The sequence below is a fragment of the Poecilia mexicana genome, unplaced genomic scaffold (genome assembly GCF_051168715.1).
Source record: "Poecilia mexicana isolate PSO_F unplaced genomic scaffold, ASM5116871v1 scaffold_21, whole genome shotgun sequence".
Classification (NCBI taxonomy): Eukaryota; Metazoa; Chordata; class Actinopteri; order Cyprinodontiformes; family Poeciliidae; genus Poecilia; species Poecilia mexicana.
The window spans coordinates 16,801,910-16,817,432 of NW_028263390.1; the positions used below are offsets into that span (position 1 = coordinate 16,801,910).

General features: G+C 36.7%; 2 protein-coding genes across 5 annotated transcripts; both read left to right on the forward strand.

The window, feature by feature from the left end:
• The first annotated feature begins 719 nt into the window (after window positions 1–719).
• On the forward strand, window positions 720–7,234 carry rnf8 (ring finger protein 8, E3 ubiquitin protein ligase). Of its 4 annotated transcripts, none has more exons than XM_015011302.2 (9): window positions 720–960; window positions 1,174–1,302; window positions 3,296–3,747; window positions 4,209–4,416; window positions 4,653–4,715; window positions 4,892–4,981; window positions 5,061–5,168; window positions 5,360–5,571; window positions 6,832–7,234. In XM_015011302.2, exons 1-9 carry the CDS (start codon window positions 838–840, stop codon window positions 6,866–6,868), a joined length of 1,422 nt encoding a protein of 473 aa, XP_014866788.1. In that variant the 5' UTR covers window positions 720–837; the 3' UTR covers window positions 6,869–7,234. The 4 variants fall into 4 exon arrangements, with proteins under 4 accessions (XP_014866788.1, XP_014866789.1, XP_014866786.1 ...); XM_015011303.2 differs by having other exon boundaries at window positions 6,835–7,234; XM_015011300.2 differs by having other exon boundaries at window positions 5,360–5,564; window positions 6,835–7,234.
• A 4,233-nt stretch (window positions 7,235–11,467) lies between these two features.
• Window positions 11,468–15,495, forward strand: drc5 (dynein regulatory complex subunit 5). The gene is made up of 4 exons (XM_088002117.1): window positions 11,468–11,602; window positions 11,748–12,317; window positions 12,940–13,389; window positions 14,726–15,495. The coding sequence occupies exons 1-4, from the start codon at window positions 11,498–11,500 to the stop codon at window positions 14,906–14,908; spliced, it is 1,308 nt and encodes a 435-aa protein (XP_087858243.1). The 5' UTR covers window positions 11,468–11,497; the 3' UTR covers window positions 14,909–15,495.
• Window positions 15,496–15,523: the final 28 nt, after the last annotated feature.

Consider the following 15,523-nt stretch of genomic DNA (forward strand, 5'->3'; position numbering starts at 1 on the left):
ATCATCTTTGGGAGAAAGAAATTAGAAAAAAGATGAGGTGGATTTATTTATTTATTTATTTATTTATTTATTTTTGCTAAAATAACTTTTAAAAAAGACTATTAATTTAGAAAGATGATGATATTTGAAAAAGCAAATTAATTGAGTTTACACAATTTATAGGATCGATTATCGGAAATAAAGTTATTAATTGATCTTAGATAAATAAATGTGGAGTTGATTTTAATAAACCCACTTTATTGATTGTTTTTATTTGTTTTCGTTTTTTAAATTTGTTTTGGGGGGTTTTAATCTAAAATACATTTAAAAAGTTAAAAAGATAATAATAGAATTTCAAATGAATAAAACAAACAAAAACAGTCTTTTATTTATTTATTTATTTATTTATTTGAAATAACTCAATTGTTTTCAAATGGAAAATACATAAATGAATAGATCAATCAGCGATATTTAATTTATACATAAAGAAAAATGTGTTTAAATTATGAGGATGAATTATACATTGTTTGATTGTCTATTATTTATTTACAATAAAATGCCTTTGTTTGAATAATCAATAAATAAATAATGACAATACAATTAGCAATAATAATAATAATAATAATAATAATAATAATAATAATAATAATAATAATAATAATAATAATAATAATAATAATAATAGTTTATGTGTAGTGCTTTTATTTTGAAAATAAACTAACCGTTTCCGGCTTCTCTGGTAGCGTTGCAGAGCTTCAACGCTAGCACAGTAGGCAGTTGCTGCAGCGATATGGCAGAGAATCGTAACGTAGGTAGGGTGTTTTAGGTCGAAGTGGCCTCCTACCGAAATGAGGTAACATGGACAGCGTAGCAACGGACTGCTGCTCGGCTGAGGAGGATGACTGCTCAGACTCGGAGGTTTTATGTCTGATGAGAGTCGGGAAAAACTCGGACTGGCTCCGTTTGTTCGAAAACGCTGAGGTGCAGTTGGCTAATGTTAGCTAACAAGCAAAACTTAATGACTGTGAAGTTTTAAAGTTTATACATAAGCGTCCTTGTCGCCTCTTTAAATTCGTATATATATTTATCTATCGTGTGTTATTGGTGTGTTTGGCATTCAGTATGACGTAATTCAATTTTTTTTTATATCAAAGTAAAGCGCTGCAAGTTTCATGTTTATTTTTGACTGTGCAGATCACTGTTGGACGGGGAGTAGAGGTAACCCACCAGCTGTTATCTTCAACCTGCCCTCTCATGATCTCCAGATTGCACTGTTCCTTCAGGCAAAAGGAAGACGGCCAGTGGACAGTGACAGATAAGAAGGTGACCAATTTTCTTTTGAGCTAAATACTCAATACGTCATTAGTTGTCTCTTTTCTCCTCACACATATGTAGTTAAAGTCTAACGGATGCTTAATAAAACTAATTTCTTTATGACTCTATACGTGCATTTATGTTTTATATTAAATTGTATTAGAGTGTTGGTGCTAGCCAGTTCTCTACCATTGCCCCTATATAACCTTTGGAGTTCCACAAGGTTCAGTCCCGAGTCCATTATTTTCTTCTCATTGTTTTGTATTATATATTATTATATAGTCTGTTTTGAAAATTTCTATGACTGACTCGTGTGTGCCTTTTGACCCTTACATCCCTGCCCACTGTTTAACCTGAATTAGTAACTGGTTCTCATGTAATTATATTGTTCTAAATGCATAGATTTCCTTCTATTCCTTTTGACTGTTGCCACTGTGCTGTGATATTAATGCAGTTATATCTGTTTTTCCTGTTCTCTTCTTATATTACACTCAAATTCTATTTATCCTTTATAACATCTGTGCGAAACTATGGCTTTAGCTAAAGGACGCAAATGAGTAATGAGGTGAAAAATCCTAATAGAAGAGCTAAACTTTCTTTTCAGTAAATAAAAGTCAATATAAGGTGTCATCCCGAGAAGACAAAAGATGTGTACAGTTTTCACCTTTCTTGAATCTCGAACTTCCATCTAGGGCTGTTGTAAACGAATATTTTAGTAATCGAGTAATCTATCGATTATTCTTACGATTAATCGAGTAATCGGATAAAAAAAATTATAAAATGAAATATTGGTAAATCTGGCATAATACCAGTGTTACTATCAGATATCAATATCAGTCCAATTTTTCATATTTGAGCATCCCTAACAGTTGCTTTTTGTAGTTTAGAAAACTAACCTGTAACAATAATAGCTCACTTTCTAAGTTAACCAGAAGAAAAGTTATAGAAAAATCTGAAATTATATTGAATTTAATAACAAAGAAGCAGGCTCACAAATGTGCTTATAAAAAATGTCTACAATCCAGCTTTTAGTTTATGTATTCATCTTCAGTGAGTTTAATAGATTAATTAAACTCACCTTGCCACCTAACCTGTCACGCTTTGGGTTTGAAAATACGGGAAATGCCGCCTGGAGTGGGAGGAGAGGGCGAATGAACGAACATGGGGTGGAGGGGAGGAAATAGACCAGCGGACTGACGAACCGTTAGACCGGGGGACGAACACGGGGGGAAGCAATACGGGATATTTACGACACCTTCACTGGTCACACTCAGAAACTCATCTACCAGCCATGTACGATGCGCTCCGCCACCCGTTTCTTCAGACCGGGATATGAAATTTATTGTGCGGTTCGTCGGTAAAGCTACATTTACACGGTAAGCATCAGCTACTCAGCCGCCCGCCCTGTTCAGGCTATCCGCTCACCTCAGCGCTCTTCCCGCCGTTCGCTTTCAACCAGCAGCCCCGGAGGAGAAATGCTGCCGTACTCCAGGCATTCCCCCAGTCATTTTAAGGATGCTTATTGGTTCCCCAAAAACGATAAAAAGTCGGGCATTATCATCAATCAATAAAATCCCCACGGGCCAATCTTGAAGATTGGACTTTATGCCGCTGAGACTTAGCTTTTGTCAACAACTCAGAGGCGGAAGTGAGAGCTCCGCGCAACGCAAATGAAGTCCCGGCCGGAACACGGTGCGCTAACTAATAAAACATAAATTAACGAAGCTTCGAGGCAGGTAAATTTTCCTCGAGGAATTTTAGTAATCGAGGTACTCGAATCATTCGAGGAATCGTTTCAGCCCTACTTCCATCCCTAACTTAATAGCTTGTTAGACACAACTCTAAAATGCAAATCAGGTAATACAGAGAGAGACTAACAGAAATGAGCAATGCTACTGCTTGTAACAACGTAAACTATGTTCTTTAACACTACTGTTTCCTATTATTTTTGCACTTCACATACTACAGCAGCTTTTAAACACTGTGTTACTTTCCTTCCCAGAGTCTCAATGGTGTGTGGGTAAATGGAGAGCGGATACCTGCTGAGCAACCCTATCTGCTCCGACTCGGAGACTCCATCCAGCTTGGAGTTCCTTTACTAGGGACCAAAGTGGAATTTGACTACATCCTCATCCAGCGGCCCCTCAAAGACATTAAGTCCTACCTGGTAAAGGAACATAGAGAGGATACCAAAGTGGCCCACACACCCAGAAAGTTCAAAAGGAAGTTGGGCGTAGAAGAGGTTGAGCCTTCTACCTCCAAGCACAAGCTCTACCGCTGCTCTTCTGCAGACAAATCGTTCGCGAAGCCCTGTCCTCTGTCTCCTGTGAAGGCGAGGCGGCAGCTCAGTCACACACAGCCAGAGGAGACGGTAACCAGCATACAGGAGAATGAAGGAGAGCTGCCTCCTCCCGATGGATCCAGTTCTGCCTGGGACCTCGACAACCTGCAAATGTAAGGCAAAAACCTCCTCCAATTGGTCGTCTTGGTTACGTTTGGTTAATCATTTCACATTTGTGATTCATAAACACAAAATATTAATATTAAATTTATGATTTCAGTATGTTTTTGTTTTATAATTGCACAATATAGTTCCAGTTAGTTATAGTTTTTAGCCATTAAGTACCGTTCTTATTCATTTCAGTTAACGAAAATGTTTTCTCAATTTCAGGTTTCGTTATTTTGTTAGTTTTAGTGAACTATTATAACTTTGCTAGATAGACAGTTGTTTCGCCAGTTTAGACAGTTTGGAGTTTCTCCTTGTATATTTTTTTCTTGGTGGGGTTTAAGTGTTAAAGAACACACTGTGTTAAACATTTGCTTTCTATTTATGTGTAATTTCTTTACAAACGGGTTTTCCTGTTAAAATTAAAAGGTAGAAGAGGAAAAGACATGGTATCTTTTTGTCTCTGCAGGTACAGCCAGAATATCCTGCTCCTGAGGGAGCAGGTTAGCGACACGCAGAGGCAGGTCGAGTCTCTGGAAGGCGAGCCCAGGCAGGCGGACCCTCTCCGGGGGGAGCAGGTCCGGGAGCTGCAGGGTCAGCTGGAGGCGCTCAGAGCCAAGATGCACCGCATGGAGACGTTAGAGAAATCCTTCAGCGAAACAAAGAGGCAGTTAGAGGTGCACTGTTTTGTTGTTTGTTTGTTTTTTTTGTTCCTACAACATGGTATAAATTCAAAATATTAAGCTTTTATGCATTTAAAAGACAAAACTCCTATACAAGAGTCACTTGCAGAACTTTGAAAAAGTATTCACACTTCACAGTGCTGCTCTGTTTCATATTTATTCTCAACAAAACTGTATTCATTGTTAAACTCAAATATTTTATTGATCAAATTGCATTCCTACTTAATCAGGAGCAGAAAACCCAACAGCAAGAGGAGTTAATGAAAAAACAGCTTGAAGAGGCCCTACAAGAGGTGAGAAACTCAAAAAAGCTTCTTAATAACTGTTATATGAACCCTTTTATACTGATTTTGTTCATAACAAAATCGACAAACTAAAACAAGCAGGGGTTTTTTCCAGCAGTGTTTGCCTATCTTGTGTGTTTTAAGTGTCTGTGTAACGTCAGTTTGATTTTATTTATTTTCAACAGCAAAAAAAAGTGATAGATGAACTCGCCCTCTCTCGAAAAGGCTTTGAGGAAATTATATTGGCTAAAAACAAAGAGCTCGAAGTAACCAAGGTATATTTAAGCTTTCATTTATAATGTTTTATTTCTTTTCTTCATGACTTTCAACTTCTAAATCTTTCTGTTTGTGCAGGAGGAGAAAGAAAAGGCGAGAGCACAGAAAGAAGAGGTAGTCACTCAAGTTACTGAAGTCCTAGAGAACGAGCTTCAATGTATCATCTGCTCAGAGCTCTTCATCGAGGTTGGTTTATATCACTACTCTTGCTAATGTTTTATGAAACCACTAGGGGGCGCCTCAAATCAGATCTAATAATTAACGGTCCAAATAGCACAACTCAAAGCAAACACGAAACTGGCTAAAAAAATAAAATAAAATCCTGTATTGAATAGTTTTTAAAAATGTTTTAACATCTCCTCTCACTCCTGTTCCAGGCCGTCATCTTGAACTGTGCCCACAGTTTCTGCTGTTACTGCATCAAGCAGTGGCGCAATAAAAAAGACGAGTGTCCCATCTGTCGCCAGGCCATCCAGTCCCAAACCCGCTGTCTGGCTTTGGATAACTGCATCGACCGCATGGTGGAGAACCTGAGCCTCGACATGAAGGCCCGGCGGCAGGCCCTCGTCACTGAGAGGAAAGGTATGAGGTGCGTTCTGATGGCCGTCTGTAGTAGTAGGCACTCGTACACCTGCACATTTTCATACATTTTCATTTTACAATAAAAATATTTGTTGGCATGAATTTCAGTTCCAGCCAGAAAGTTGGATTCACTCACGATGGGCACGAATGTCATCAGTGTGTCATTTGTAGTAAACTTATTTAGTTCATTCTCTTTTCATTCTTTTCTTAAAGAGTATTTTGTTGTAACCTTGCAACAAACACCGTTAATGTTTCATGGGATTGACGGCTTTGAAGCAGAGCCCAGACGCTTTTAGTTGTCTTGAAATCAGGGGACTTGTAGGAAGTAAGAGTGCAACGATTTCTTTAATTTTTGGCTATCAGCCGATAATTGCTTGTGAAACCGATCTTATCTGCCTCTGCTAAGGTCTGAAAATCACCCAAGTGTGTTATTAGCAATAATTTCCCCACTGTTGCCAACTTAAGAATTTTACTAGAATTTGTGAATTTTCAGAAAGCTCTAGCGACTTTTTCTCTCTCTCTCTCTTTTTTTATTTTTATTTAAAAATGGCGTCAAGTGACAAAAATTGACATTTTTGTTCTGTGTTATTGGAGACATTGACAACAGTGTTGGTTATAAAAACAAATGTATTACCTAAAATCATGAACAGCATGTGAAGCTTTTTTAAAAATTGATGATCGGCCATAACACAACAATCGGTGCAACCCCTACTATAGAGTTAATATTATCAGTCCCAGATGGACGTGTTTGGGGCGTTTCTTTCTGTTTGAACAACCAGTTGTGTCCAAGTAGCAATCATAATTGTTGATTTGATAATATGTTGAAGAACTTTGAAGGTAGTCCTTAATCTTCTTCCACCCACTTTGAAATGCGCTAGAGTCTCCATCAGCAACACAGACTGTTACCATCATGCTGCCACCACCATGCTTGACACTTGGTAGCGTTTTTAAGATTAAAACCTTCATCCTGACTCCTGAAAACATGTTTCTTGGCAATGTGGCCAAAAAGTTAGGCATCTGAAATCAAAGGATGGAAATTATATTTGAGTAAAAGACAAAATTATAATTGTAGGTTACAAATCTGGTTGCATGTTTCTAAGGCAGTAAAAGAGGAAATAAACATTTCAGACACTAGATGGCAGTACTATAAAACATGGTTTTTGGGAACACAGTCAAAAAGGAAAAGATAACCCACGAAACTAGATATTCATTTATAAGAGACAACAATGGACCAAACTCACACTGTGTTTATCTCCGTGCTCTCCAGCAGCCGCCATCGCCGAGGTGATGGTGATCCACGATGACGACAGTAGCAGGACCAGCGACAGTAGCATGGTGTCCATAAACAGCAGTCTCAGCTCTGTGGTCTCAGTGGAGACGGACAGCAGCATCCATGTGGACTCTGAAGACAGTTTTGATGAATTGGAGGTTTAGCCCTTTTGTTTTGTTTTGTTTTTTTTTTTCTTTAATGTGAACAGGACTCTGTAGAGTTTTAGATTTCCCTGGATGGTTCTGGGGAGGTTAAGGATATTGTAAAAAAAAATGTTTGGGTCTCATCATGAGTCCACAAAATGTTCCTTATGTTTGTTTTTGTATTGAGGCCATTTTGAGTTTTTCTGTGAATTTTCAGCAACAGGAATAAAGTTTCTTCCTATGCATTTTCACTATCATTCCTTCACCTGTTCTTTTTTGTGTTTTAGCTTTTCTTACACTGACATCGGATAAAGCGATTCATTATTAGATAAAAAGTAATTTTTCATAATTTTATGCAAGATTATATTATGTGGGCTAATGCATGTTCAACCCACAGATTGTCTATTTTGTGTCATTTTATCCACCTGAAAATATTTATCAATGTTTACAATAAATCCAAGTACCATACATCAGCTCAAAAAAAATAATGTTTTCAAGATATTGCATAGGATTATTAATTATTAGATGACAAAAGACACCAACTTACCTATAAATCTGAAACAAATTATGAAGCATGATGTTTGTGTGGGTTGATGAATCATGATCACTTTTCAGCATCAATTGTATACAATAATTTGCAAAAGCAATACAATCCCTTGAGCTACTTTACATTATCTGAAATTCCCCACATTGCAACCACTTTCATGTGATTTAGTTCCCTTTTTGTTTTTTGAAGGAATTTATATAATTTTTTTAAAATCATAATGTAGGATGATTAAGCAAAATCATGGAAGCGCGTTAGATTTGATGGGAGAAATAGATGATGCGAAAATACAAAGCAATATTGAAAGAAACATGTTTGAGGCTGGAAAAGACTTTCTGAAAAATATGTTACACTTCAAATTTAAAACCATTCTTTATTAATCCTCCATAACTATGTTGGCCTATCACTAAAAGTTAAGGTTTGTGGTTGCAAAGTGACAAAATTTTTGCGAGGTGTTACCATGAAATATTATTTAAAATATATATATATATATATATATATATATAAAGTTGTAATTTAAACTCCAAATAATATCTAAAATAAAACAGAGCAATCTTGTTGATTGGTACAAATTATTCTGCATTTGCATATGATGAATGATGAAAAGACAAACATTTGTTGTTTCGGTCCAGAGTTGCTGTGCCTTCTGGGAATCGCTTGCCTTGCAAACCAGCTCTGCTGAAAGGACGTGTTAGCAGAAAAAGAGAGAGCATCAATCCCTCCCTCTGGCTGCACCTTAGAGTTTACCTCAGCTTTCTCTGCTTTTGCTCAACCAAAATGCAATTTTCAACCAGCGTAAAAAGAGCTTTTATATATTACATAGTTAATTCAGACATTTAATACAGGTTCTTGTGTGACTCAAACTCAAGGAATAATCCTCATTTGTTTCTGCTGAAACCCTGAGAGAGTCATGTGAAAAAGTGTTTCCTGATTATGTTAGTCAAACACAAATGGAGTTACTAAATGAAGGTGTTGATCATTAAGAGAGAGCGAAACGCAAACCTACAATATTTAAATTGGTTTGATGTTCTGAAACACTGAAGTGAGAAGAGCATGCAAGAAAAAAGCTGAAAACCAAGATGGGGAGAAAACACTTTTTCACACCACTATATCTATTAATAGCACTTTTCTTTTTTTTTTTTTTTACTTTAACATGTGTCTTTCCCATTTAACAGTATCACACATAAGTTTATCAGTAGCTTTGAATGTGGGTGTCAATTCTACAAAAATATTTCTATTTCTAAAGAAGTGCTGTTGGGTTAAGCCCTTCTGTCTCCTGTTTTTCCGAAATTAAACGCCACGTTGCTTAGGAACTAATGCAACACCTCTTGGTGTTATGAGAGCAAATGGATGTGTGATGCCACAAGTGGTGCAATATTTTAAAGCACACTGTTGTCACAGGGTGCTGTGGAAAGACAAAGGTGTTTCTCCATGTGTTAAAATAGTTCTTCAGACATTTGAGGACAGTTCAGTGGTGCTAAACAGGTGATTTCTCCTGTTTTTGTCAAATGTTTCCATTCATTGAACAAATTTGAATATAAGAATTTATCAGACAAAGATAAAGTGAATACGGTATGATGTGTTGCGATCAGTTTCTTGGTTTTGCGCGACAAATACTTTTCTACTTAGAACTTGCTGATTTGAAAAAGTTTTATTTTCCCATAAAATCAGTTAAAAACTGCTTTTTGCATTAACATCTTTGTCTGAAACAGATAAAAATTAATAAATAAATATAACTTTCTTGACTCATGACCATCTTGTGTGTGTAATCTGAGGATTTCCAAGAATATGCCATTTGATTTATACAGATCTGATCTTATAGATATTTGCAGCTGAATTATGTCGCTTCATCCAAATGCAATAGATACATAAACCGATATCTGTGTGGTGCATTGTCATTCACAAGCAGAGTAGCTTCACCTAGAGTACACATGGACAGCAGTTCATAGAGTAAATTCGCCTCCTGCGTTGGCTGATGTCACGCCAGTCCATTAAAGCCGAACTACAAGGGCAGTGTGTGTACGTCAGGCCGAATTACACAAACACAGGACTGATGGACTGCCTGGGGAGATCAGTTGGAGCCTCTCATCTTCCAGCCCAACTGAACTTCAGATACACGGAGGAAGCTCGTGGTGCCTCGAACAGCCATTACTCTCTCCCTGACACAATCTGTGTGGCACATATGGGAAACATGGTTATAATGGGTTTATAAAATCAATTCCTTCTCAATTGTCAGTCAAGAAAATAGAAAAATATACTGACTATTTATATAGGTCACAAATTAAAATATCTGAAGAGATGGATTTTATCTAGGGATGTCAAAAATAAATAAAAATACAAAGGCATTCTACCTTTTTCAGATTTCAATTTAGAAAAGAAATTGAAGAAATGTATTATCACAGTTTTGCAAGTTAAGTCTATGACTTAAAATCTTAATTAAAAAAAAGTAAATTTCAAAACAAATGTGGAAAATAGGTGCACTAGGCACTTTAAAAAAATCTTATTTCTATATTGGTGTTGTGAAGTACTTTACAGTAAAACACTCAGGGATTATTCAGGTAATGAGGGTTCACATTTTTCATTGGCGTCACAGAAAATAAACAGTGCAAATGCGAGTCGTAATTCTTGTAAGGAGATCCTTCCCTTACCCTCACCTCCTCCTCCTACACAGTGTCTGGGCACCTCATGTTGTTGTTTATTGGACAGATGGATTCACTCCATCCAGTGTTTTCTCATCCAAAAGACCTACGATCCGTATCCCAGGTCCATCTGGCTGTTTTGTAGAATGTGAATGTGGTTCTCAGCATGACCTTGCTCTTCCACACTGCCTGATAAAATAAATAAATTAATAACTAAACACAAAAACACTTTACTGTCATAAAGATCTTATATCTATCTGGAATATAATCCAAAATACTGCTGCTTTGTATAATTTTAGTTGTCGGGTTATCCCTATGTTGTTGATTTTCTTTATAGGAAGTACAACAGTAACCAGTCAGAAAATATTTTGACAGACGATTTACATAGATTATTCAAGTGGAAGCATTTGAGCGCTTCCCTAGATATGACTGTGATTTTGACGTTCATTTCCTCCTGATTTCGGTGTTGCATTTACGTAAAGCTCGGGAATGTCCATTTTTGAGAACTCACAAATAAGACCTGGTACTTTAAAATTGGGAGTGTACGTGTTTTTCTAAAATAGTTTGAACAGTGAACAAAACCCCAAATCGAGTATGAATTTCTCTAACTTAGCTACCTCGAACGTTTGACATGTAGTTAGCGTAATTATGTCAACGCTCGAGATAAACAATAGTACCTACAATTTCCTGAAACCGTAAATTAAACTGAAAGCGTTTCGTTTCCATAGAAACAGGCTTGTTCCGGAACCAGCACGCATCAGGTTTGCTACGAAGGCCTCATATAAATTTATCAATACAATGTATCTTTATGCATAGTGAGTTGTTATCTTAACGGGAAGAATAATAGTGTTAAAGTCTGAAAAGTCATATTTTTTTTATTTTGAGTTTATTTTCCGCTGGCCGCAGTTTGGCTACAACGTTAGCTGCTTTAATGGAAAATTTAAAGGGACATCTTCAAGTTAGCCGTTTTTAACCTACATTTAAAACTTCTAGCAACTCATTTAGATGAGCGCTTTTATGTCATTAGCAAGTGTTTTTTTTTCTTCTTCTGCGAATAGAGATATATCCAAAATGTGGACACTTTGGTCTTTATTAAGAAATAATTAACAACAGTATTCTTGTTTTATTCCTTAAGATATCAACAACAGTGTTTTGTAACTGCAAAGCTTTCGGCTCAATATGACAAATTTTGGTTTATTTGTATTGTTTATATATATCTTTTACATATATCAGCTTGTTAAAATTTACATTTAATATATGTTAAAAACACCCTCAATTTGTTCCATATCATTGTCATTTTCCAGAAACCATCCAACCCAGTGGAAAACAAAATAAAAATGAGAAGTATAATTGCCGAAGATCCAAACTGGTCCCTGGATTTGGTTCCCAGTTTGTCCAGCCTATGTCAACGATGCATTGCAGACACAGTTGAAGGTATTTTTGTTGTACCCTATTAAATCCTTGTCAGAGGTTCACTTTTCAGCAGAACAGCAACCTGAACTCCACTATATTAAAATTGTGTTGCTCTTTTTGTGCCTCTTTTTATGAACTAACGTTAAATTTTAATTTGTGCTTGTTACAGAAAAGTATTTATTTGAAAAACTCACACCCGAGCTGAAAGATTCAATTCAGTCGAGGCTGTCTCTTTCCCTGCCTCTGCATGTGACTGCCGACCTGGTCCCTGACGGTCTGTTCTGGAAGCGGTGCTGCCAGCAGCGGTGGAAGATCTGCGACATCTCTCAGTATGACTACAGCTGGAAACGGATGTTCTTCGAGAGGCACTTGGAGAACTTGATCGAACTTTTCATCCCAGAGGAAACAGAGTTTAAGGTCATTCTCGATGCGCTCGCTCTCTGTAAAAATTATGTCAAGAGGTTGAACATCACACAGCTGCTGCTGACTTCAAGGAAGTTTGTGAAGGGGAGAGATGATGATCAGAATGAAATAGCAACGCTTTCCAATGAGGAGGAAGATGATCCCTCAATTTGTCATTTTGACTTTGGGCCTGTGTTGGCTGAGCTGATACATCTGGAAGAGCTCCATTTGGTGTATACAATCAAACAATGTGGGATGAACTTTGAATGGACAATGTTTCAAATAACCGACAGGGACTGCAGAGCCCTCACCTTAGCTTTTAAGGGCTGCAAAACTCTGAAGGTAAACATATATTTCTCTCATCAGTTTATATACAAAAGGTTGCAATTTATTTTATTTGCAGTTCTGTAAAAAAAAAAAATCTTTTCATTTACAAATTTTTTGTGGTATCCTTGCATGGCACACACACAAAAATAAAAATTGTTGCATCTGGAGAGGTGTTGTCACAGTTCAGACTTAAACTTGAACTTTCATGCTCTCTAAACTCACTTTTCTTGCTTAAATTACTTTCTTTCCTTAATGAAAACTGTAATTTGTTTTCCTAATTGTGAAATTAGTTTGGTGATCTGAAGCATTTAAGTGAAAAAAAAAAAAAATAGAAAGTCAAGATATCTGTGGATGGCATATCTACAAGCCCCTTTTTTTGGTATTTACACAACTTTTATGGTCAAATTTATCAAAGTTTCTGGAACAGATCATTTACTTTAGGCTCAGTCTGAAAGCATAAAATTAAGAATTGCAAATTTTGTGACATTTCCAGCTATTTTCCAGATTTGTGGCCACTTCTTTTTGCAAGGTTTTCACAGCTGTTGCTCAGTATTAATTTCTTCTTTAATATTACCATTCAATCAGCAGTTATTGCTGACAACTTAAAGCCTCAGAGTACTGTATTATGTGTCTGCAGGTCCTGAGGATCCGTCAAAGTCAAGTTGACGATAAAAAGTGTCGCCCGCTCTTGAGATGCCTTATGGACCATCCTTCCCTGATAGAGCTCGACTTAGCTCACAACATCCTCAGAGACGGTGGTGCCAGGTCTGTTGGTGAGCTGCTCTCCAAGGGCCGACTGGAGAAGCTCAACATTTGCAACAATGAAATCGACGTCCATGGAGCCAAAATCTTAGCTCAGGCTCTGTCAAACAATTCCACTCTACGGTACCTGAACATGCGTCTGAACCAGGTGAGGGACGAAGGTGGGCAGGCCATTGTCGAGGCCTTGCAGAACAACACGACCCTGACATACCTGCACTTGGGAGGCAATGATTTGACCTCCATAACTGCTGTTGTGCTGTCAAAAGTGCTTCTAAAGAATGAAACACTGAAGACCCTCAATCTGTCCTGCAACAGCCTTGGAGAGGTAAGTTAGAACAAGTCGTTATTATTTATCTCTATAAAGCTACTTTATTTTGCTCCTTTGGGAATTGAAGCAAACTTGTAACTCTTAAAAGGGTTAAGATAATTTTTAAACATGTTCTATTTGACCATAATATTCATGTCACAAGGCTTTGCTAAAGGTTTTATTACTACATCAGGACTAATTTAGCAGAAAGGTGTGTGAAATATACCAAAGTACTTCCTGGATCACCAACAGCAGAAATGTCATGCATGTTAATCTTTCTCTGACGTACTACTTCAATTAACATCTGATAAATAAACAATAAATTGATGTATTTTATAGGACTCTGATCCTACATGTTACATGTGAAAATTAAGCCATTAATGTTCTCATAGAGTTGTTAAGTTCTCGAAGCTTTTTCTTTACACATTTTAAAATTGTTAATACTGAGGTTTACCAGCTATTTTTATGGTGTTCAAGCTCTAACTATAGAAACATGGATAGATGCAATTTCAAATATTTTTACATACTTTTCTTTTTCCATGCCTATAAGTAACAAAGTGAGGAAAAGTTTTGTGTGTTTTGCCAATTTATTAAAAATAGAAATTCAAGCAATGGCGATTGTGATGATTTTTTTTCCCCAAATTGTCATAATGAGGTATTTGTGCATAGATTTTTGAGGAAAGAGATTAATTCAATACAATTTGGATTAAGGCCGTAACATAACAAAATGTAGAAAAGTGCTGCGAATACATTCCAGATGCACCATATCATTAAACACCTTTATCGTTACAAAACTTGGTTTATGCAACTAAAGTGTGGAAAAATAGCTTCCTTTGTTTTCACTTGATGACTGGTGCAGTCTGCACAGGCATGTGTGCCGCAAGTAACCAGAATAGCTGTGAAATACATGGGTTTTCAATTATTCATAGACACGTGTGGAAAACATGTAGTAATGGAGAGCAGAGTTAAGTATTTCCCCATGAGACACATTTCTGACTTTTTATCTCTCACGCTCTCTCCTCTCAAATATTTCATGGCATACCGTATCTCTGTCTGGAATACATTGCAGAGGATCAAAAGTCACCCACACAGCAGAAACGTAATACCATCAGTATCTGTGACCTTGGTTCAATCTTTGTAAAAATAGAAATGGCTGTTTCTGTGTAAGAAAACAACTATTTGTCACTGGTGACAGCAGCAATGTGCAGTTCTGAAAGTGTGAGCAGGGAGTGGTGATTATACAAGGTTGTCAAATGTGTCTTTAAAGCTGTTACATTGTGGGATGTTATCACAAGCATTGTGTTTCTTTGCTACATCACGTGTGTGTGTGTGTCTGTGTCTTGTGTTTGTGCAGGTTGGAGGTAAAGCTTTGGCAGAGGCGATGGTTCACAACAGCACTCTAACAGAATGTGATATCCGCCAGACAGAAATTGATGAGACGAATGCTGCCTCCATTAACAAGGCGATTTGGGACAATCAGTGTGCAGACTGCGAAAAGGAAGCTCGGAAGAGGAGAAGAAGTACCTTTTGTCTTTAATATAAACCTGCATTTATCAGATACTGAGTCCTACTCCATATCTATATCTAAAAGCACATTAAAATGTGTTTTTCAAACACTACTTCATACCTTTAAATCTAAGGATACACATACTTTCTGAATTTTAGGTTTGTTTGTTAGATGTTTTTAAAATGTAACATATTTGTGATTAAAAAATATTTTTAGCATATAAATTTACAAACCAAACAAACCATTCTGCAGGATTTCTAAAGTTGCAAGTATGTATTCACAGTAGCATTGAAATTAGTGGCGATTTAAGGCAAAGTAACTTGAAAAAGTGAGCCACAGCTTTGCAAAAGAGGCTACATCACCACAGCACCATGAACATGCATCGTGCTGTGCAGGAACAAGTAACACACTCTGAAAATCTTTGACACTTTGTTATAAATAAGAAAAGGTTATAGTACTTTAGAAAAAAAGGCCCTATTAACTCACCATTACATTTTGTCTCTCACAAATTTCAATGTATTGCAACTGGAACAAAACAAAAAGCTCATGATTTCTAAGTAGAAGAAAAATGATACATTAGTTTCAACATATTTTACAAATAAAAAACCTGAAAAATGTGGCATGTATTGTCTTTTTTTTTGAAAC